The following is a 25,358-nucleotide window of genomic DNA, read 5'->3' as shown; positions in this document are numbered from 1 at the left end:
CAGAACAAGCATGTTTGCTTCTTAGCTTATAAGGACATTTTCAAGCAACATTAACAAAGAATTGCACGCGCTGAATCTGCGTTAGCATTTGTTATTGAACTCTGTGCGCTTTCCTCAAGATGAAAATGATATGATGTTTTTTATATTTATGTGCTTCTTGAGTTAGTGAGCACTGTATTCTGATCGGGGTGAGACTTATTTTTCTAAAGATCGGAAATGAATTTCGAACAGCTGTTAGCCACAATCGGTGGGTTCGGGAAATACCAGAAGCTTTTGTATGTGTGGATATGTTTACCGCAGATTTTTCTCGCCTTTCACATGATGGCAAGCGTCTTTACAGGCGCCACGCCACCTCACCGTTGTCGGGGTTCCCGTCTCGATGACTGGTCACTTACCGGCCACAATCGTTCAAATGTGAACTTGAGCATCTCCCTCCTGTCTGGGAATTTGGACTCGTGCGCCTTCATTTCAGGAGAGAACCGTAGTTCGCGTTCAAGTTGTGAGACAGGATGGGTGTATAGCCTCGATATCTTCGAGAGCACCACAGTCACTGAGGTAAACACACTGTTGGGTCGGTCATTCACATTGTTTAATTACACTAGCGGCAAAGAGAAGCATTCTTCAACTTTGCTCAGGTCTCTTGTAGCCTATTTAAAAAATATATTTTTTGTTATTTAAATATTTTTACAGAAAAAAACTGCACTGTAGACCGTAATTTGTTAATTTATTATACATTTCTGTGAAAAATAAAGTTGACTGAGGTGATAAAAATGATAAACCTTAATAAGTTGAATTAACTCCCTCAAATGAATAGAGAAATTACGTCTCCAAAACTTGTGTAATTAAGTTCTCTTAACTTGGTAATTAGAAGGCTACTGGATACACATAGACTTAACTCAGATTTGCTATTGCATAAATGTTGTTGTTTCTACTTAATAATTTTAATTGAATGCATGCAAATTTAGGTGATACAATAACACATCTAAAAAAAAAAAAGATATTAACTGATTCTATATATTGAATTGTTTCACAGAATTGCATGACACCTTAACTTCAGTTGCACAAGCAGAACAGAGAGTGTTACAGGGTCAAACTGACTAAAGGGGACACAAGATCACTGTAATGCTGACATCACACGAAACAACAATTTACAACAAAACAACATTAATAATACTACAAAATAGCTACCTATATGAATTCTTAATACAACTATATAAATGCTTTGACCAAGTAAACATAATTAAATAAGTCATGTAAGGCATTATTCGTAGGTATATTTTGTACTCAATAGTTTGATTTATTAACACTTAAAATCTATCTAAAAGATGGATTTTTAAGAAAAATAAGTTCAAGGAACATAGATATTTGAGTTTTGAACCGAAAACTTGACATTTCCAGTACTGTTTAATTAAGACAACTTGATTTTTTCCAGTAATGACAACATTAGTGTTTAAAGATTATATTAATAATATAAAACAATTCACTGCTTATTTTCTTAAGAAATATTAATTAAAGATAATTCTGCACAAATATTAATACAATGTAAAACAAATTCACATGCCAACATTTATTTTTTCAAGAAATTCAGCTATTAATAAGACTTTGACTTATTTATTTAATTATTTATTTATTTATTTGTACTGTCTCTGGACTGTTACACCACATTAACATTTTTATTTTAAGCAAAGGTACAAAGGTAACAATGTGGACTGTCTCATTTACTGTAAAACATAACATGTAAATAAAGTCTTAAATAAGTATCACTAGCTACCAAAAATGGACAGATATTCAGAATATAATTCATGACTAAAGGACATTAATTCACAGTCTTTGGCATCAGACATATACACAGCCATTACTGAAACATTAAATATTGATTCATTATTGAAACAGTGAACCAATATATGCACACAATCTGATTTGCTTAAACAACTTGCAGGAGAAACAGTCATTTAGTTACACATGAACCTGATTGTTTCTGTTGCTGCTGTAACTACCCTTGACCTGTGAACTCTTAAGCCTTCTCCCTTTCTATACCCCCTCCTCCCTTTATCTAATTTGTAAAATCTAACTTTACAACAACAATAAGCTCACATGACATTGAATCCCCACCTCTTCCCCTCTATTTCCCATTTGGATGCACTTATTGAGTACATACATATAAATAAATGCCATACTGCATATAGCCCATCTGCCATACATAATGTCACTGAATGTTTTATTTTAAATAATTGTTAATGAACTTTTTAAGGACTAATATTAGTATTATTTGCATGTTTATGTGTGCAGTGGGATCTGGTGTGTGACAAGGCAGGACTAAACAGTCTGGGCTCCTCTGTCTATATGCTGGGACTACTTGTGGGAGCTGTTGTGTTTGGAGCTATGGCAGACAGGTACATACACTCACATTTGTGCTTTGTTAACTCAACCTTAAACAACCTGAGGTAAACTAGAGGTCATGCTCTGCTCATAGCTCTCTCTCTCTCTCTCTCTCTCTCTCTCTTTGTTTTGAATTTGGGTAAAGTCATCCTGTAAATCATTTTATCACATCCTCTACTGTAATGGTCAACTATAAAAAAAAAAGACACAAAAATGTTCATCAGTTCTCTCTCTTTCTCTCTCTCGCTCTCTCTCTCTCTCTCTCTCTCTCTCTCTCTCTCTCTCTCTCTCTCTCTATCTATCTATCTCTCTCAGGTATGGGAGGAGGTTTGCCATGCTCTTATCTTTAGCCCTTCAGACAGTGTTTGGTGTGGCTGCTGCCTTCGCTCCAAACTTTCCTGTTTATGTCGCCCTGCGCTTCATCATAGGAATGTCAGTCTCGGGCGTGATAATCAATGCTTTTGTGCTAGGTGAGCCCCAGGGTACCTCAGATCAACTATCTAGCTAGTAATATACAAGAAGACCTTAACATTTCCATGTTTTAATCTAATATATTTGATTGATCATGCGCTTTCCCATCAAGCTGTTCTTTGGAGAAAAAAGAGATGATAATCATTTGTGCTAACAAACATTTACTAATGATAAATGTTTTTTTCAGTCTCAATCCAAATGGACCAACATTTATTTGTACACTTTACATATGAATACATGAGAAAATGAATGAGATTATAAATTCCATACTGAGCTCCTGCTCACTAATTTAATCTCTTAAAGTAAAACTTAGGGCATTTTTCAGCATGATAAACTGTACCACAATATGAAACTGACACATATTGTTACTATAGTAGCCAACATTAACCAACTCTCCCCTCTTCTTTGCCTTAGACCTAAACACCCTAGATTTAGCCTGTAAACCCTTATCCCAGCCAGCCCTAAATCCTTAAAACCTCCCTTCCAACCCCTCTTTCTCAGGCACAGAGTGGACCAGCACACAAAGACGAATGCTGGCAGGCATCTTCACAGACTACTTCTTTGGTTTTGGCTACATGTTGCTGGCGGGTGTGGCCTATCTCATCAGAGACTGGAGAAAGCTACAGCTCGCAATCTCTGCACCAGGCTTTCTCTTCATATTCTATATCTGGTGAGCCAACCCAAATACATGTGTCATATACTAGTTATAAAACAATTATAACATCAGTTGTAATATTATGCTTCCACACCTCCATACAATTTGCTGTTACCTTCTCAACATTCAAGAACCAGCTGAAAACACATCTGTTCCGCGAGCACTTAACCAACCCACACCAATTGCACTTAACCTGCACTTAATGTGCAGAAAAAAGGGTGGGAAATCCTTGTCTGTCTCTTTCTTCTGTGTTAGCATCTTTACTACTCAAGCCACTGTGAGAACTTGGCAGTCTTGTACTGCAGATGTTGTTAAACTTTGTATGGCAAATTGCTTGCGGTGTGTCTCATTTGTAAATCGCTTTGGATAAAACCTGCTCATTATTTATTATTGCAAGCTTATTTTGATATGTTCACTTATTGAAATTTGGAACACAAATATTTTCTGTTGTATTAAAAAAAACAAATACAAAACGTGTTCATTATTTTCTTATTTTATCCCCTTTTCTCTCAACTTGGAATGCCCAATTCCCACTACTTAGTAGGGCCTTGTGGTGGCATGGTTACTCACCTCAATCCAGGTGGCGGAGGACAAGTCTCAGTTGCCTCCGCTTCTGAGACAGTCAATCCGCACATCTTATCACGTAGCTCATTGTGCATGACAACGCAGAGACTTCCAGCATGTGGAGGCTCGTGCTACTCTCTGCGATCCATGCACAGTTTACCACACGCCCCATTGAGAGCGAGAACCCCTAATCATGAGCATGAGGAAGTTACCCCATGTGACTCTAACCTCCCTAGCAACTGGGCCAATTTGGTTGCTCAGGAGACCTGGCTGGAATCACTCAGCACACCCTGGATTTGAACTCACAACTCCAGGGTGGTAGTCAACATCAATACTCGCTGAGCTACCCTGGCCCCAAACATGTTAGTTATTTAGCTTATTTTGATATGTTCACATATTAGAACACAAATATTTTATGTTGTGTAAACATTTAAAAAGTGGTAATTAGTTATTTCAAGCTAATTTTGATGTGTTCAATTAATAGAACACAAATATTTTGTAATGTGTAAAAAAATAAAATAAAGCATGTTCATTATGTTTTATTAAAAGCTTATTTTAATATGCTCACTTATTAAAACACTAATATTATCTGATGTGTAAAAAACATGTTCATTATTTTATTATTTATTATTACAAGCTTATATGTTCCCTTAATAGAACACATATAATAGAACCTGTGTAAAAAAACATTATATATTATTGCAAGCTTATTGTGATATGTTCACTTATTAAAACACTAATATATCCTGTTGTGTAAAAAAACATGTTCATTATTTATTTCAAACAAATTTTGATTTGTTCAGTTATTAGAACACAAATAATGTCTGTGTTTAAAAACAAAAAAGTATGTTCATTATTTATTATTACAAGGTTATTTTATGTGTTAAAAATATATATATATTATTATTTATCATTGGAAGCTTATTTTGATTTGTTTTATTATTAGAACACAACTATTTTGTTGCGTTAAAAATGTAAAAAAATTATTATTACAAGCTTACATGTTCACTGTAAAAAGTATGTGTTATAACTACTTAAAAATGGATCGGATGTGTGAATGGCGCACTTTGCTAGTTTAAATAATTTTAATGTTATAAACTGGTGAGATTCGATACACTCTGTTCCAGAACTGTTCTAGAGACATTAGCGAGCAGGCTGCAAGCCTGGGAATTTATTTAGTTGGGGAGGTGCGGGAAATGCGGCGAGAAATGCTGAACATTTTGGCAATGCTGATGATGGTCGTTGCTGATTTGGAGGATCTTGCTGTGTGATATGTCGATCGATCACTGCCATGGAGGTGAAGTTCACTGATGTGGTTACTAGAGTGGGGGATGTCGAGAAACGGATCGATTACCTGGAGTCATCAGAGAGGGAATTATCTGAAAATTCTCCTAGCGACCAAGGTGGATTTGGAGCGTGACTTTGAGAAGTTGGAGGACATGGAAAACTGTAGCTGACGGAATAAAATCTGTATCGTTGGAGTTCCTGAGACAGGATATGCTGAAATTCCTGGATGGGTTCTTTCCGAATCTGCTTGACATAGCAGGCCATAAGCTGGAAATCGAACAAACTCACAGGGTTCCTGCCTGAACAATACGTGGAGGGAGACAGGCCCCAATATATTTTGGCAACATTTCTATCAAATGTAAAAACACCGATAAAAATCTTGTGTTACACAAGGCAAGGAGTAAAGTAAGGGTTTCTTGAAAGAACCACAGAATTTTCTTGTTCCCAGACTTTGCGAATTCGAGAAGAGAGAAACGTGATCGATTCAAGGAATGCAAGAAACTTTTACATCAATGGAAGGTCGCTTTTGCACTGATATTACCGGCCAAATTGAGAATAGATGCTAAGGATAGCCATAAAACATGAACATATCCAGAGCAAATGATGTCTGTCATAAAGCCAATTGAGTAAGTCATCTTGCTGTACTCACGTTGCATCTGAGTGGGCCGGCTCACTGAACATTCGCTTGACTGTTTGAGAATCTGCGCACTCTTTTTGTGCTGTTCCGCCTATCGGCAAGAGTTTATTTTGTAATCACACCTTCAGGACAGTTTCATGGCTGAATCTACACACTCTTTGTGCTTATTCTGCCTATTGGCTGGAGTTTGTTTTATAGATTATATTTTGCTGTGTAATTCTGTCTCACAAAATTTGTATAGAAAACAGAACTTGAGCAATCCGACGGCAAAGTTGTCACAGGGTTTCTCGTTGGCACGCATGTACTGAATATACTATGTGCATGTTTGTAGATAAACCATATTTAAATATTATAAATATGGTTATAGTTAAACAGGAATATAAATGAATCATTTATAATTAAACGTAAGGACATATTTTATCAAACGTATTTAGCCTTACATTTGGCCTTAACTAGGAACACAGACTCTGGTGGTTGCCTTATAAAAGATTACATAAAAAGCAGTACTTAAGACTCTCTGTCACTCTCCCTCTCTATATCACTGTCTGTCTTTGACTCCTTTGCTACCTCTCCCTTTTTCTCTCTGACAACATAAATTCTCCTTTCATCCTCCTGTTTTCCTCTTTCTCAGGGTTCTTCCACATTCAGCCCGTTGGCTTTTGGTGAATAACAGAAAAGAGGAGGCGATTGTTCTTCTACGTAAGGCAGCTCTGGTCAATGGATGCACCTTACCTCCAACTGTTCAGGTATAACATACTCTCTCCTGGGCTCTTTTTCACTCTTTGTCACATTATTTTCCACTTCCCTCTCTTCACGCCTCTGGCAAAGTTTTAAAATCCCATAAAATCTCTATTAACTCTGTTAGCATCACCATGACAACAACCATCACCCACCCATGGCAACCAGTCTACCAAGGGGGCCTTTGTTTGTTAGTCTCTAAGAAGTGATAGACTGAAGCTAGCAGTTCACATCACCAAGTCAACAAGGAGATGACTTTTGCATCATAAGGCTATTAAGGGGAATATACCAAGGTCTCTACCATTGTGCTTTAAGTATTACAATTATATATTTTACCTATTTATTAGGTATTATAAAAAAATATTTCATCAATATGCCTTAACAACATTTTGTTTTCATCCATTTGACACATCACTTTCATTTCTGGCACTTCTACTAAATTTTCACAGCTTCAACTTTGATTTCAAATATTAGTTTAAAGGGGCCATGATACAAGGAATCAAATTGTCCTTGATCTTTTGACATATAAGAGGTCATTGTACTATAAAAAACATACTGTTAATTTTAGAACTCAAATCTTTCTCCTCACTGCAAAAAGAGCATTTGATGAAACCAAGCTGCCAAAACAACTCGTTCTCTACTTCCTCCAATTTGTGATGTCACACTGTGGTAGACATTTGCATCTACCCACCTCCACAGCACCACATCAAAGCCTAATTTACCTTATCACTTCCTTAGCCTGCTCAGTAGCATTGAGCAGACATGGCAAGTAGACAGTGCAGATCAATCAAGAGCAGAGAGCCAATCATAACAGTGGGCATTTACTGTCAAGTATTAAAAGAGAAGCAGCACCCAAACCGAGAGTCAAAATGAGGTTGGGAAATGATTTGTGACTGTTTCTCGTTCAAAAAAACTTTACTAATATTATAAGTGAACCTTAAGAAACATAAAATTATAACAAAAAAAAAAAACGCATGTCATGGCCCCTTTAATTACAAGTAAATTTAGAGTGGTTGGATTGAGCGTAATCAACTTAATGCTGTTTAAATTTATGCTAACTAGATTTCCCAGCAGCACAAATAAATGCATGAAAATTGTGCATTGATTTATTGTTTGCTGCTTTTACCATTGCTGTTGTTGTGTTTGTTGTCACTTTCAGTTATTTGTCATGTGGTGATTATAGAGTTCTTGTTTTAAACCAGTATTATAATATGTGTGTTGTGTTGACTTCCATTTGTTTTACTTGAATATTGTAATGTATTGGCTCCTCATAGTATTTATACTCATGAATTTTATGGGGTATTATTTGATGAACAATCCAAAATCAATCTGCTCTACAATATCAGCTAAAATAATTAATAAAACCACTTTGAATTTATTTACTTACACTTTAAAGGCAGCAAACTTGAAGGAATACTCCAGTTTCAATACAAGTTGAGCTCAATCGACAGCATTTGTGGCATAATATTGATTACCACAAAATAAAAATAATATATATATATATATATATATATATATATATATATATATATATATATATATATACACTCACCTAAAGGATTATTAGGAACACCATACTAATACTGTGTTTGACCCCTTTCAGCCTTCAGAACTGCCTTAATTCTACGTGGCATTGATTCAACAAGGTGCTGAAAGCATTCTTTAGAAATGTTGGCTCATATTGATAGGATAGCATCTTGCAGTTGATGGAGATTTGTGGGATGCACATCCAGGGCACGAAGCTCCCGTTAAACCACATCCCAAAGATGCTCTATTGGGTTGAGATCTGGTGACTGTGGGGGCCATTTTAGTACAGTGAACTCACTGTCATGTTCAAGAAACCAATGGGGCAGTGGTGGCTCAGTGGTTGAGGCTCAGGTTTACTGACCAGAAGGTCGGGGGTTCAAGCCCCAGCACCACCAAGATGCCACTGTTGGGCCCTTGAGCAAGGCCCTTAACTCCAGGTTGCTCCGGGGGATTGTCCCTGTAATAAGTGCACTTGGATAAAAGCGTCTGCCAAATGCATAAATGTAAATGTAAATTTGAAATGATTCGAGCTTTGTGACATGGTGCATTATCCTGCTGGAAGCATCCATCAGAGGATGGGTACATGGTGGCCATAAAGGCATGGACATGGTCAGAAACAATGCTCAGGTAGGCCGTGGCATTTAAACAATGCCCAATTGGCACTAAGGGGCCTAAAGTGTGCCAAGAAAACATCCCCCACACCATTACACCACCACCACCAGCCTGCACAGTGGTAACAAGGCATGATGGATCCATGTTCTCATTCTGCTTACGCCAAATTCTGACTCTACCATCTGAATGTCTCAACAGAAATCGAGACTCATCAGACCAGGCAACATTTTTCCAGTCTTTAACTGTCCAATTTTGGTGAGCTCTTGCAAATTGTAGCCTCTTTTTCCTATTTGTAGTGGAGATGAGTGGTACCGGTGGGGTCTTCTGCTGTTGTAGCCCATCCGCCTCAAAGTTGTGCGTGTTGTGGCTTCACAAATGCTTTGCTGCATACCTCGGTTGTAACGAGTGGTTATTTCAGGCAAAGTTGCTCTTCTATCAGCTTGAATCAGTCGGCCCATTCTCCTCTGACCTCTAGCATCAACAAGGCATTTTCGCCCACAGGACTGCCGCATACTGGATGTTTTTCCCTTTTCACACCATTCTTTGTAAACCCTAGAAGTGGTTGTGCCTGAAAATCCCAGTAACTGAGCAGATTGTGAAATACTCAGACCGGCCCGTCTGGCACCAAAAACCATGCCACGCTCAAAATTGCTTAAATCACCTTTCTTTCCCATTCTGACATTCAGTTTGGAGTTCAGGAGATTGTCTTGACCAGGACCACACCCCTAAATGCATTGAAGCAACTGCCGTGTGATTGGTTGATTAGATAATTGCATTAATGAGAAATTTAACAGGTGTTCCTAATAATCCTTTAGGTGAGTGTATATTACTCATTATTTTACATTTTTCTTAAAAAAAGCAAAAATTGAGGTTAGAGTGAGGCACTTACAATGGAAGCGATTGGGGACAAGTTTTAGAGGGTTTAAAGGCAGAAATGTGAAGCTTATAATTGTATAAAGGCACTTACATGAATTATTTTGTTAAAACTTGTGCATTGAGCTGTAAAGTTGTTTAAATCGTTGTTTTTCAGTCATTTTAGGGTTGTTGACATTACATCGTCATGGCAATGAAGTTGTAAAATTAATTTACTTAGAAAAGGTTAGTAAGGGATTTTATCATAATAAAACCATGTAAACACACATATTGTTTATGTCTTCTGGCTATACTTTTGAAACAGTGAGTATTTTAATGTTTATGGATTGTCCCCAATGACTTCCATTGTAAGTGCCTCACTGTAACCCAGATTTTTATTTTTCTATTTTTTTTTAAGAAAAGTCAAAATACATTTTGTGGTAACCAACTTTATGCCGCAAATGCCATCAACTGAGCAGCTCAACTTGTATTGAACATGGAATGTTCCTTTACATTGAAGTTTGTATATATTGTCCATCAGGGAATGCTGAGTATGCACCAATTTTAGTGGTGTTTAATAAATTGTGTTCGATTCTCTGTGTTAATTCGTGGTATGTTTCAGCTATCACAGGTGGAGCGTCATGAGGTTCCACAAGAGCAGAGACAATACACTGCTGTTGACCTGATTAGAACTCCACAGATGAGGAAGAGGGCCCTCATACTCTTCTACATCTGGTGAAATACATTTGAGTACATTTAGTGGTGCTTATGTATAGGTTGATATTAAATACTTTTGGGAAAATGACAAATTAACACTGATTGATAAATTTTTCTCTCTGTTCCTCTAGGTTTGTTAATGTGTTGGTGTATTATGGGCTGTCTCTGGGTGTGTCTGACCTAGGGGCAGATCTTTACCTCACTCAGTTCATGTTTGGGTTGGTGGAAATTCCTGCTAGGTCTTTAGTGTTGGTATTCTTGCCCTGCAGTCGGAGAATCCCACAGAGTGTGTTCCTTGCTGTGGGAGGTGGAGCATGTTTACTCACTCTCACAGTTCCTGCAGGTGACCAATCAATGACCAGAGGCTCAGTTCTTCTCTAGAATTTCTTATTTCCATAATTTTTTTCACCAAATTTACTTTCTTTCTTTCTATCTATCTTTCTTTCTTTCTTTCCTTCAGTACTCGATAGTGACAGCATTGATTGATCATGACAATCCAATAATTGCGTGACTTGACATTTTTTTTTATACTTCAAAAGATCACTCCTATTAAAATCCAGTAAAATGTAATACACAGTGGAGCCAAAATGTACCTCAATTTTAAGGCAGTGGCTATTTGCACAGAGTGCAAATAGCAACAAAAAGCATCTTCTTTGCACAGAGTGCAAATAGTGTTAGATGCTATTTTCACTCACAAATTAAATGAAAAAATAAAAGTACATAAACAATCAGTGTTCAAAACAATGTCCTTACCTAACCCTGATTCATTTCGGTAAGTCTATAAAAATTATTAGTATTTTGAGCAAATTATTGGATTTGGTGCGAAATCGCTGGCTTATGACATTCCTCTTTGCATCATGATGTTATGTCCGTAAACGCAGGAAAGAAGTGCCGGCTGTCAAGTGTTCCGGCTGACGACATTGTTCAGTTCAGTCAGTCATTCACACAGTTCAGGATGGTATCACTGCAGTCTGGATGGATGTTTATCTGTTATCCATTTGGTGAAGTTGTTTACCTGCTATAATGCTTGGAATTGGATACAGTATGTTGTCTGGTAGGGCTGTCATGCATTTATGAAACGAACATTACTCGTGTGTTTACCGATCGCGATCCGTTGTCAGGGGTAATTACTGTGCATGTTTGAAATTGACTTCTTGTACATATTATTTTCATGTTTAATAAAGTATATTTTATCCCCATTATTGCTCGTTTTATGTTTTATTAGGCTAACAGTTTCACTTGCTTTATCAATTGCCATGTTAATTTTTTCATTTCTCAGTTTTAGTCTTTTGACAAAAATATCCTAAAAAATAGTCAATATTTTGTTGTTATATTAATTAATTTTAAACAACATAACATTTTGTGGCAGGGTGGAGGGCGGGGCCGGGTCGTGATCCTAGGCACCCGGTCCTGTATTAGGCTAATTATGCCTCCCTGAGGGTTAAAGGCTGACTGTAGGGGTTCGTGCGGGAGAGAGAGATCGTTTACGGACATGTCCGTCATGTGTGTGTTTGTGTGTTCTTTTAAGTTTCTCATTAAACTATTATTTATATTGAAAAGCCGGTTCTCGCCTCCTCCTTTCCATTGAATACCTTTACACATTTATTCAACGAAAATAATATCTATTGCTTCATGACGACGTGCAAAATGGCCAAAGATTGTAAAAAAAAAAAAAGTCAAACTGTAACAGACATAACTTTAATCAAATATTCAAATATTTATAAAAAAAAACCCAAACATTTATAAACATTTTCTAATTTAAACATGTATCAAATATACAGTATAAATGTAAATAGGCCTACTGTTGTTGTTGTAGAAAAACCTTAACTCCTGAAATAATAATGAATGGACTGAAGTATTAGCTACTTTTTAGAAATTAGCCTGCTGTACTCTGAATTCTTCATGCTTTAGAGACTTTAGAGATTTTCCGTGAAAGTATATTACATTGTGTGCAGCATGTTTCTTATAGAAACAGTGTATTCACAACGCAAGTTACGAAATGCAAATTACTATTATTGTCACCGGAGCATCATTTAATTCAAGTTCACGTTCATTTGTTTTGTTGTGCAGATGTAAGTTGTTCCATAAATGTGGATATACAGTATTGATGAGTCTCATGTATAAATTAGATGCGTCTGAATTAGTTATTTACCCTTTTTTAAAGCGGTTAATTTTGCCGGTGTTAGTAAGTTCAACTCACGCAGCTCTATAGGAGAAATGCCAACACACTGGATTAATGGATTCAATTAATCCATATCTAATATCTAGAAGAATGATGGCCTAATGTAGGATATTTTTTAACTTCAGCATTTATAGTAAAAATGAATCCTTCACTTGTTGCTGTGTGTTGAAGAGACAGAAAGAAAATCTGCTTCTTTCTTTACTGAGATTGTGACGATGCAGTCTATCTTGTCTCCATGTAAACCTCCATTTATATGTACCTGCATAACCTCCAATGATGCCTTTAACCTTTATTTGTTTATTTCCAAAGGCGATGTTTCACAAGCCATGCTGAATTCAAGATGTGTGTGTCTGTTTACTATACACTGCTAAGAAAGAGAGAATGCTCTCTGACAAGAACGGAGAGTAAAATGCGTTTATTCATTTGCCAAGATGAAACAAGATGCAGTTTTGGTGCAAAGAAAGTTTCTGCTCTCTGCTGGTTGTGTAAAGTTTATGGAGACATGTCAGATGGCACGGAAGACTGTCATGTCAGCACCTGATCTCTCATTCATTCTGCCTGGCAAAATGCGATATAAAGTAAATCTATATGCGTTCAAAACCAATTTGTTTACAAAAATCATAATTAATGATAATAATATGACGATATATATTGCCAGCCTATAATTTAAAGCAGCATAATGTAGAATTCTTTTATCACTAAAATAGCTGGAAGTGGTCCACATTCAAGGTTGATAATGGTGGTGCCCTAGTTTCGCTGAAAAATATGGTGGTTATCTTGCAGTATAATTTTTAACATCATATTTTCATCAACTGTATGCTTTCATAAAATAATTTAATAATCATCATGATACGCCTTTTTCATCTCATCTTTATCATTGACAAAATCAAAATACCTTTAGTCAACAAACGTTTTCATCATTGATTTTGTTGAAAACATTTATAATGTAAAAAGTCTTACATTAAACTCAAATCAACAGTATCATGAGTTTCACCTCTTAAATAAGTATAATACAATACAAACGTTAATAGTTGTATAAACACTTGAATAATCATATTAAAATATACTTCTAACAGGTGGTGATTCAGGAGAGTCCCCTGAGCGCTTTGAGTGTAGTGTTATAAAAGTGTACAATTCATTAATTCAAAATATATAATTAAGAGTGTTGGTGTAAAGGGAACAGGGGAAAGGAGGAGGTGAGAACCGGTTTGACAATGTAAATAATAGTTTAATGAAGAAATAAGCCAAAAGACACAAACACACACATAGGACGGACAGCTGCCCATAAATGTTCTCTCTCTGTCGCACCACCGTCCGCAGTCGGCCTTTATCCCTTTGGAGCTTGATTGGCCTGATAAGGGACAGGGGGTGTAAAATCACGACCCGGCCCCGCCCTCCGCCCTGTCACAGACATCTTCATCAAAGCAAGTAATATTTTATTTTTAAATGTTTAATCATATAATATAATTATATCAACATGAAAATAGCACATTATAACTCCGGATCTGAATATCTTCCAGTCATGAGCACACAGGCGATGTCCAGATAAACGTCTAGGTTACTGTTGTAACCTCCGTTCCCTGATGGAGGGAACGAGACGTTTTGTCGAAGAAGCGACACAAGGGGTCTCTCTTGAGAGCCTCGTGCATCTCTGAACTTGAGAAAAGGCCAATGAGAAATTGGCAGACAGAATTTGCATGTCCCGCCCCCGGACATATGGGTATAAAGGGAGGAAAATGCATCTGTTCATTCAGGATTTTGCCTGAGGAGCCGAAAATGAGGTTCGGCCGTAACAGTGGCTCGGTTCAGCGAAGTGGCCAGGAGGACACAACGTCTCGTTCCCTCCATCAGGTAACGGAGGTTACAACAGTAACCTAGACGTTCCCCATCTGTCGCTCACTTTGACATTTTGTCGAAGAAGTGACACTAGGGGTCCAATTTTAATCACGCCATGCGCGGAACCGTGTACGTGCGCTGCTGACACAGGCAGTTGCGTGCCAAAACGACAGGCCGTGTCAGACTGTACGTACCATTCCCCAATGCCCCATAAGATCGTCATAACCTTCTGGTTCCCTACACCCCGATATGGGAGGAACAAGGCGATGTGCCAAGCATGGGAGCAAGCCGCACCAGCCGCGCCTTTTCTCTCTCTATGTTTCTCACATAGAGGTAAAGCGGCCGGAGCCATCTTAACGCTATCACACGCATCGGGGAAGGGTTTCTTTCCCAATTCCTATTCTTTCAGGGGGAAAGAACCTGCGGAGACCACACCTGCCCAGGCTGGGTGAGGTAAAAGAGTGGTGGAATACATCACATGGGATTTTAGGTTGCATGTGGAGAATGGCGCGGTGGTAGATCCTACCTCATTGGGAGGGAGGAGTTGCTACAAACACGGCGACCGGGGGGCAGTGAGGACTGTCCAAGGGAGACGCGGGTTCGCTCACAAGGGGACTGTACTGTGGAAAATACACACAGGGGGACAAGTCCACAGGGGGGCCCGACCTGTGGAGCACCTATTCCAGTACAGAGTAATTTGAGTACTCGTAGTGGGTCTGGTCAGGGAATTCCTCCGCGGAATTCACGGACCAGAGGGCTAGGGAGGAGTCATCCAAGGAGCTGAATTATTAGGATCTCCTGGGATAGGAGCGCACGATATTACCTCAGCGGAGGGAAAGGGCGCTAGGTGCAAGTGGTACACCCGGTCAGTAATTACCGCGTTACCGAGTTCTACCGGCTCGGACCTGAGAAAACATAGGATGAAACCGACTCAACCCTGAGATTGTAAAATCTCGTAAAGGTATTGGGTGTTGCCAAACCCGCAGCTCTGCATATGTCTGCTAAGGAGGTGCCTTTGGCCAGTGTCAACGAGGATGCCACACTTCTCGTCGAGTGTGCTCGAACCCGCAAGGGCCTAGATGTGATAGGCCAACACAGCCTAGATGTGATAGGCCAATGCTATGGCGTCAACCACCCAGTGGGAAAGCCTCTTTTTGGAGACAGTGTTCCCTTCCCTTGAGTTCAACTGATTCTAGCGGCTCGAAGGGGGGTCTCTGAAGGCCCAAGAGGACCACTGAGAGATTCCAGGAGGGGAACAGGCTTGGCCGGGAAGGGTTCAACCTCCGGGCACCTCTAAGGAACCTGATAACCAAGTCGTTCTTAACAAAGACTTGCCGTCTACTGCGTTGTGGTGGGCTGCAATAGCGGCAACATACACCTTCAAGGTGGAGGGGGACAGCCTCCCCTCCAACCTCTCCTGCAGAAATGAGAGCACTGCCCATCTGCGCACATCTGTGGGTCTCCAGACCGGGAAGAACACCAATTCGTGAACAAGCACCACTTCAGGGCGTAAAGTTGCCTGGTAGAGGGAGCTCTGGCTTGGTTGATTGTGTCTACAACAGCAGGTGGTAGGCCAGCTATATCTTCCGCATCCCGTCCAGGGGCCAGATGTGGAGGTTCCAGAGGTCTGGGCACAGATGCCAGAGGGTGCCCCGTCCCTGAGAGAGAAGCTCCTTCCTCAGGGGAATTCACCAGAGAGGGGCTGTCGCGAGGCGCACGAGATCCGAGAACCAAGTCCGAGAGGGTCAGTAGGGGGCCACCAGAATGACTTGTTCCTCATCCTCCCTGACCTTGCATAGCACCGGCTCACTGGGGGAAATGCATACTTGCGCAGCCCCCTGGGCCAGCTGTGTGCCAGCGCGTCTGTCCCGAGGGAAGCCTCCGTTCGGGAGTACCAGATCGGACATTGGAAGGACGTTTTCTCACTGCGTGGAACCATCCACAAACGCTGCCTCTGTGTGATCACAGCCCAGACACACGAGGCAGCGCCTGTGACCGTCAGGAGCTGAGAGAACTCGACCACATCCAGGAACTACACAGGGGTGGAAGGGTATCTTTATAAAGACGCGTCCTGAAAAGGACGTTCAACGCCGCTGTGTATTGCTCTTTTAGAGACTCAAACTCTTTTACAAAATAATTTTTTAGACAGCGCTGTTGAAGCACCCAGGGGCAAAGCTTCAATGCCGTGCAGAGAAGGAGAAAGCCGCTGATATGCACCGTAGATCCAACAGCATACTAGTGTCGCTTCTTTGACACAACTTCGAAGTGAGCGACAGACGGGGAACTCAAATCATATGATTCATCCACCAGAGCAGTATTGTTGAAACACGACAGATGTTAAGTATTTGTCACGAATACACCAGGCTCCCCAGTCATCAATCACAGATCTCAAACTCACGAGAGTACTAATCACCCACACGCATCCAATTCAAGATACCAATCAACCCCACTACAAGAAGCACACACAAACACTCACTCTTTGTCTGGTCACCAATGTTTTCACAGATTCTAACCCCTGTTCCAGCGATCTTCCTTATATTACCTACCTATCCTCCAAGCGACCTCCTGCGGAATACTAACCCATTCTCCAACGATCTCCTGTTGATTACACACCCATTCTCCAGCGATATCCTGTGAAATACTCATCTGTGCCCCAGCGATCTTCTATGAAATATTTATCCTCTCTCCAACAATATCCTGTGGTATACTTACACATTCACCGAAAGCTCTGGTGCTCACCTGTGATACACACACCTGTTGATTCACATTCACCAAGCTGTGTGTATAACCTCATTCGTATCAGGGAGGGGGACAAATGGAAGAGAGCTTTTATCACCCCAACAGGCCACTACGAGTATTGGGTGATGCTGTATGGCCTGGTAAATGCCCCTATTGTCTTCCAAGGTTTCATGAATGAGGTAATCTGGGAGTATCTCCATTAATTCGTCCTAGTTTATATCGATGATATCCTGGTTTACTCCCGGAGCGAAACAGAACATTGTAAGCATGTCAACACATTCCAAGGTGGAAGCTGTGAGATCCTAGCCCACTCCAACCTCCATAAAAGAGCTCCATCATTTTCTTGGCTTCGCCAATTTCTATCGTCGCTTCATCAAGTACTATAGTTTCATAACCTCGCCTAACATCCCTCCTTAAGGCCAAGCCATAATCCCTCTCATGGTCATTCAAAGCCAGTCAAGCTGTTAATGGGTTGAAACAAGCATTTACATCTGCTCCACTTCTAGTCCACCCAGACCCAAATAAACCTTTTATGGTGGGTGCTGTACTTTCACAGCAGCAGGGAAAGCCACCTCACTACCACCCATGCACATTCTTCTCCATGAAACCTTCCCTGGCGGAGCAGAAATATGATATTGGGAATCGGGAACTTCTGTCCATCAAGCTTGCCCTGGAGTCGTTCTCACTGATCACGTAACCTGGAGTACCTATGAGAGGCGTGACGATTAAACCCCCGTCAAGCCCGATGGGCTTTATTCTTCACCAGGTTCGACTTCACCATTTCCTATTGTCCAGGGATGAAAAATGTCAAGGCTGATGCCCTCTCTTGCATACACTCTACTGAAGACTGTCAGGAGACTCCTGAACTCATCCTACCTCAAAAGATCTTCATCAATCCCATTAACTGGTCCCTGGATGATAGGATTGCAGAAGCAGCCGCCACAGAAGCTGCTCTGCCGGGCTGCTCGTATAACCACCTCTATGTCCCATCTGCCCAACGTAATGATCTCATTGACTCTGTCCACTCTTCCCTAGGCTCTGGTCACCAAGGGACCAATCGCACCCACTCGCTGCTCCAAAATCGATTCTGGTAGCCCCAGATGGCATGTGATATGCAGAGGTTCGTCCAAGGATATCCCGAGTGTGCCATATCCAAGACCCCTTATCATCTACCCTCCGATAAACTCCTCCCACTGCCCATTCCCCAGTGTCCCTGGTCACATCTAGGAGTAAACTTTATAACTGATTTACCTGCTTCTGAAGGTTTTACCTGCATTATGGTAGCTGTAGACAGATTCTCCAAAGTATGCAAATTGGTACCTCTCAAAGGTCGTCCCACAGCTATGGAAACTGAAGCTGAAATCCTGTTCACTCACGTTTTTCGCTATTATGGCATCCCTGAAGACATCGTCTCAGATCGCGGACCCCAGTTCATCTCACAAGTTTGGAGGGCATTCTTCTCACTACTAGACCTGATCTCCGCCTACCATCCCCAGAGCAATGGGCAGACGGAGTGGAAGATCCAAGAGCTTGGAAGATTCCTCAGAACCTTTTGCCATCCCTGCTAACACTGCTGGAACCGCTACCTGCCCTGGGCCGAGTATGCCCAGAACTCCCTCCGACAAGCCTCCACTAATCTCGCCCCTTTCCAATGCGTACTCGGCTTCCAAACCCCACTATTCCCATGGTCTGGAGAGCCTTGAGATCTTCACTGGTTCAGAGAAAGCGAGAGGGTCTGGAATTTAGCTCACCATCATCTCCAGAGAGCAGTGCACAACCAAAAAAGCCAAGCCGATCCCTGAAGGTCAGAGGAAGTTAAGTCCTCGGTACATTGGTCCCTTCAACATCACGAAACAGATCAACCCCATCACTTACCAGCTTCGACTTCCTCCTCAGTACTGGATCCACCCCACATTTCACATCTCTCTTACCCACAGAGCCTGGTCCCACGGAAGAACCCCCTCTTCTGCTTCTCCTCGAGGATGAACCTGTCTATGCTGTGAGAGAGATCCTGCGCTCCTGGCGCCGCAGGGGTCATCTTGAATATCTAGTAGATTGCGATGGCTATGGACCTGAAGAAAGATCCTGGGTACCTTGGGATGACCCTACTTACAGAGTTCCTTGCATCTCACCCACAGCTTACAGCTCCTTGTGGACAGGGTCGGCCAAGGTGTCGGGGTCTCGGTCCGCAAGAGCGGCCAATCAACCGAATCCACACCACTATAAGAAGCGCACACAAACCCTCACACAACATGCTCACAGACTCTAGCCAGTGTTCCAGTGATCTTCCTTAAATTACCTACCTGAGCTCTAAGCGATCTCCTGTGGAATACTAACCCTTTCTCCATTGATCTCTTGTGAAATACTCATCTGTGCCCCAACGAACTCCTGTGGATTGCACCCCATTTCTCCAACAATCTCCTTGAATTACACACCCATTCTCCAGTGATCTCCTGTGAAATACTAATTTGTGCCCCAGTGATCTCCTGTGAAATACTTATCCTCTCTCCAATGATCTCCTGTGGTATACTTACCAAAGCTCCGGTGCTCACCTGTGATACACTCACCTGTGGATTCACCTTCAGCAAGTGAACAGCTCCCTTGACATCAGCTCACCTCTGTGTATATGGCTTAGTCTTTCCATTCATCCTCCATATCCACCAAGAACGGTTCTTCACCTGTCTGCCTTCACTTGTGCACAATTTGTAAATAAACACCCCTGCTTGGGTTCAAAACTCCATCTTGTGTCGGTGGTTACAATACATTTCAAACACAGATGTTGCTAGAGAGCTCAAAGTGTGAAGTGTGTACATAGTGCAGCTTTAAATACTAACATACAGTATAAGGGCATTACTGCAGTGTTTTTACTGTGTTTATTTAGAGTCCTACAGACACCCTACACCAAACCCTACCACTAAACCTAACACTGGTTCATTGCATTAAAGACTTCTGCCAAAAAACATGGTTACTACAATATTACTATAGTAAAAGCATGGTTAAATATACACAGAGCAACTTTTCTCTCAACTCCCCACCAGGTCCAAAAAACAAATCAACCTTTATATAAATGTTTTATTTATTATTTTAAGTAGTATTAAAGGAAATATTAAGAGTGGAGACAGGAGACAGAATGGGAAAAAGTGAGACAAAGTGGTGAATCAAACCCAGGATGCAGCAACAGGTGCAGTTTGACTTAAATTTTCGTGTTTTGGTCATGGTGTTATTTTTAGCTGTGCCTTGTGGTCTGACAGACAGCAATTTTTGCCAACACCGTACAGTGACTTTTAATCTGAGGCAATTACAGCATTTGTGTAATCCTCTGTTTGCAGAGGATTAAAAGGCATTCCCTCAGGAGCATTCTTCCTTTCAAAAACAGCTAGATGGAGACTGAATGCATCACAATGCAAGGGTTTCAAATTTCAAGTCAAAGTGTTTTTTTATTGTCGTTCAACCATATACAGTTGAAGTAGAAATACAAAAAAACGTTCATACAAAAAGATTACACTTTCTAAAAATGCCAAATGTAAATATAACATACTACGAAATAGTGTTCTATGGACAAAGCAGTTATTGAGGTAGCAGCCAGGTATAAAGTGACAATGAATTAAAGTGCAACTCTGGACATGTGCAAAAGTTGGATGGTGTACAGGTCTGTGTGTGTCAGTCCACTCTCTGAGTATTGAGGATTCTGATGACTTGGGGAAAAGCTGTTACACAGTATGGCTGCGAGGGTCCGAATGCTTCGGTACCTCCTGCCAGACGGCAGGAGGGTGAAGAGTTTGTGTGAGGGGTGTGTGGGGTCATCCACAATGCTGGTTGCTTTGCGGATACAGCGTTTTGTGTAAATGTCTTTGATGGAGGGAAAAGAGACCATGTTGATCTTCTCAGCTGTCCTCACTATCCTCTGCAGGGCTTTGCGGTCTGAAACGGTGCAAGTCCCAAACCAGGAAGTGATGCAGCTGCTCTGGATGCTCTCAGTAGTCCCTCTATTTAATGTGGTGAGGATGGGGGTGGGAGATGTGCTTTTCTCAGACTTCGAAGAATGTCGAGATGCTACTGGGCTATCTTGTAATAGAGCTGGTGTTGAGGGACCAGGTGAGGTTCTCCATCAGGTGAACACCAAGGAATTTGGTGCTCTTGACGACCTCCACAGAGGAGCCATCGATGTTCAGCGGAGAGTGGTCACTCTGTGCTCAACTAAAGTCAACAACCATCTCTTTTGTTTTGTCCACATTCAGAGACAGGTTGTTGGCTCTACACCAGTCCGTTAGCCACTGCACCTCCTCTCTGTATGCTGACTCATCGTTCTTGCTGATGAGACCCACCACGGTCTTTTCATCGGCGAACTTGATAATGTGGTTTGAGTTGTGCATTGCTGAACAGCAGTGGACTGAGCATACAGCCTTGGGGGGCCCCAGTGCTCAGTGTGGTGATGGTGGAGATGCAGTTCCCGATCCGGACTGACTGAGGTCTCCCAGTCAGGAAGTCCAGGATCCAGTTGCAGAGGGAGGTGTCCAGGCCCAGCAGGTTCAGCTTTCCAATCAGGTGCTAAGGAATTATTGTGTTGAACGCTGAGCTGAAGTCTATGAACAGCATTCGAACGTATGTGTCCTTTCTATCTAGGTGGGTGAGGGCCAGATGGAGGGTGGTGGTGATGGCGTTGTTTGTTGACCGGTTGGGACGATACGCGAACTGCAGTGGGTCTAGTGAGGGGGGCAGCTGTGTCTTAATGTGCCTCATGACGAGCCTCTCGAAACTTTTCATGATGATGGGTGTGAGTGCGATGGGATGGTAGTCGTTGAGGAAGGACACTGAAGATTTCTTCAGCATGGGGACGATGGTGGTGGCCTTGAAGCACGTTGGAACAACGGTGCTGCTTAGAGAGATGTTGAAGATGTCGGTAAGAACATCTGCCAGCTGGTCTGCACATCCTCTGAGCACTCTGCCAGGAATGTTGTCTGGTCCGGCAACCTACATAGAGTTTTCCTCACATCAGACGTGGTAAGACAGAGCACCTGGTCATTGGGATGAGGGGTGGTCTTCCTCGCCACCACGTCGTTCTGCGCCTCAAACTAAGCATAGAAGTAATTCAGCGCATCTGGCATCTTTGTCACAGATAACTGATGTTGTCCTGTAGTTGGTGATGGCCTGGATGCCCTGCCACATGCGCCACATGTCACCGCTGTCCTGGAAGTGACTGTGGATTTTCTGGCCGTGTGCGCGCTTTGCCTCTGTGATGGCCCGGACAGTTTGGCCCTCGCTGTTCTTAGGGCCACCTTCTCACCTGCTCTGAAGGCAGAGTCTCGGGTCCTCAGCAGCGCACACACTTCCGCAGTCATCCACAGCTTCTGGTTGGAGCTTGTGGTGATGGTCTTGGAGAAAGTGACATCATCAATGTACTTGCTGATGTAGCTGATCACTGATGCTGTGTATTCCTCCAAGTTGGTAATTTGAATTTGTTTGAACTATTTGACAGTCTTAAAAGTGCCACTTTCATGGTACAAAATGTTGTAAAAAAAATAGTAATGAAGTTATGGCCATTTGATGCATATGTAATAAAAAATAGTGCAAATGGAACTCCCCTGAGAAATTGAGTTGATTTATCTGTACTCAAGTACACAAAATGAACAAATTACTAATGAACTGAAAAAATTAAATAAAAATTGGTAATTCAACTTAAAATTATAAGCCAACTTGAAACACTTATTAAACATCTCACTTTTTGGGAGTTTACTCAACTTAAGGAAACTTAAATAAATTGTACCAATTTAACAATTAAAGTTGGATTATAAAGATTTACATGTACAACTAAGTTCAATAAACTTACATTTTGAAGTTTTGGTGACCATAACTTTGATGTATGAACTAATATTACTGTCTTTACTAGGAAGATCTTAATTTCCACCAAAAAGTGTGTCAGCCTCACTAGATTGCCAGTTAGTCAGGCTAATTTAAATTAATAGATGTTTCAGTGGCAATGCCAACATTGAGTTTCAATGTAGAAACTTGCCAAAGTGAACACTAATCACCCTGATGGTGACTTAAATAAAACAACTTTTCACACAAAAAACTAAAACGTAATTAAAACACTAAAAAGAGCTAAAACATCCATTTATTCTAAGCAATAATTATTTAGATGTCATAGGTTGACTTCATCCCAGCAACAGCAGTGGTGGCATAGTGGGCTAAAGCACATAACTGTTAATCAGAAGGTCGCTGGTTCAATCCCCACAGCCACCACCATTGTGTCCTTAACCAAGGCACTTAACTCCAGGTTGCACTGGGGATTGTCCCTGTAATAAGTGCAATGTAAGTCGCTTTGGATAAAAGCATCTGCCAAATGCATACATTTAAATGTTTAAAAAGGATATGAATCAAAATCACACATTTTTATTGCACTGATATTTACTGTCTGTGGTGAGCTCTGGCCTTAATAGACTTGCAGTAGACTTAAGTAAATACTCCTTATCAATATTTAAAGATCATAAATACATTCCAAATTAAATAAAATATTTCTCATCAAATTATCAAGCCAAATCTGTGAGAGCACAGTACTGGAAATTTTCAGATAGGGGAATTATTATGGAAAGTCCTACAAATTACTTCCTCAGAACTGAACATAATTTAACTGAGCATGTGCCAAAGCTTGCAAGTTCTACCTTCCTGACCAAACTTGACAGCTTATTTTCTCTCTGTTTAAAAAGTTAGGTTGATCATACCATTTTTATTTTATTGATTTTTTTACGTAATCCCAATAAAAAAAAAAAAAAACATTTTGTCTGACAAAATGGAAGTTGGATTTTTTACAGTGTCCCTACTCTGTTTACAGGTCATTTTCTTTTCACACTCTCCTTCTTTCAGACAGTGCTCAAGTTCAGACTGCTTTGGCCATGGTGGGAAAATTTGGAATTACAGCATCGTTTGCCATTATCTATATTTATTCTGCAGAACTCTTCCCAACAGTTCTAAGGTACTGTTATTTGCAACAAATAATATGAAACTGTATAAATGCCACTGCAGTGTACAATGTATGTAAAACCAGTGATAACAAGATAAAGTTTGTGAATCCTGTTTGAAGTGTCATCTAGAATACCATGGCAAACCCAGCTTGTTGTAAACATGTAGTTAACATTTTCATGGTATTTGTTCCTATACAGGCAGACAGGTATAGGTGTGTCTTCTATGTTTGCAAGGATGGGTGGAGTTTTAGCTCCACTAATAAATCTGCTTGGACGCCATGCACCTGCTGTGCCCATGTTAATATTTGGCATCACCCCTCTGCTCGCTGCAGTGCTAGCCCTGGCATTGCCTGAGACTGCTAATCAACCACTGCTGGACAACATTTATGATGCGGAGATGTAAATACTCACTCCACATTCACTTGGAAACAGGGTCTAAAATTTCCTTTTTGTCAATGGCCATGAATATTTCTTTACGGCCATGTATTTTGGATTATTTCAACTAATAGTTGTGTTTTTGTCCCAATAGGGCAAACAAATATTTAACTGTTCATTGCTTATTCATAGACAGTTTGTGCATCTTTTATTTAAACTGATCACATCACATCAATGAGTGTCAGAGAACTATATATCTTACAATTCGATTTAAACCCTGTAATGTTGTAGTTCATACTAAAGTGACCACATGGCAAATGTTAATTTTGGACTCTGCCTAGGCACATTTTCTTAATAACAGTCCCTTTGACCATTTTGTGTTATTTCCCCTTCCTTTAGGTCTACTCCTTTAAAATATGATGGACAAATTCCAGTACATACCAGCCAATCACCAAGCAGCACAGAAGGGCAGGAACTGCAGAGTTTAGCAGATGAGTCCAGTTAGACATAATGTAGCATTTATGTAAAAGGCCAAATTGCATACACATTATACAATTACTTTTAATGATATACATAAATCTCCATAAATCTCTTCTGCACAGAGATTAAAATCAAACGCACAACCATATTCAGACATGTAAGTCTTCCCTTTTAAATAAACATCAACTTTAAGTTCAAAATGCAAAAGTTAATTCAGCAGAACTGTATACCTCTGTTATATTTGTGTTTGGTGGCAGGTGAAGGAAATGATCCATAACTTCTCATATCACTAAGGACTTACAATACCTCTTTACTGTAAATCAACTGCATATGTGCTAGATCTGTTGC

At 40.7% G+C, this 25,358-nt stretch overlaps 1 protein-coding gene across 1 annotated transcript; it reads left to right on the top strand.

Moving 5' to 3' along the window:
* The first annotated feature begins 216 nt into the window (after positions 1-216).
* On the top strand, positions 217-25,053 carry LOC127620320 (solute carrier family 22 member 13-like). Its single transcript, XM_052093517.1, has 10 exons — positions 217-555; positions 2,290-2,393; positions 2,695-2,849; positions 3,352-3,520; positions 6,625-6,739; positions 10,345-10,457; positions 10,571-10,782; positions 24,058-24,166; positions 24,354-24,554; positions 24,930-25,053. Exons 1-10 carry the CDS (start codon positions 217-219, stop codon positions 25,033-25,035), a joined length of 1,623 nt encoding a protein of 540 aa, XP_051949477.1. The 3' UTR covers positions 25,036-25,053.
* Positions 25,054-25,358: the final 305 nt, after the last annotated feature.

Source organism: Xyrauchen texanus, chromosome 26 (assembly GCF_025860055.1).
Source record: "Xyrauchen texanus isolate HMW12.3.18 chromosome 26, RBS_HiC_50CHRs, whole genome shotgun sequence".
Lineage (NCBI taxonomy): Eukaryota > Metazoa > Chordata > Actinopteri > Cypriniformes > Catostomidae > Xyrauchen > Xyrauchen texanus.
The sequence above is the reverse complement of the archived record's forward strand: the minus strand, read 5'-3'. Positions and strand labels throughout refer to the sequence as shown.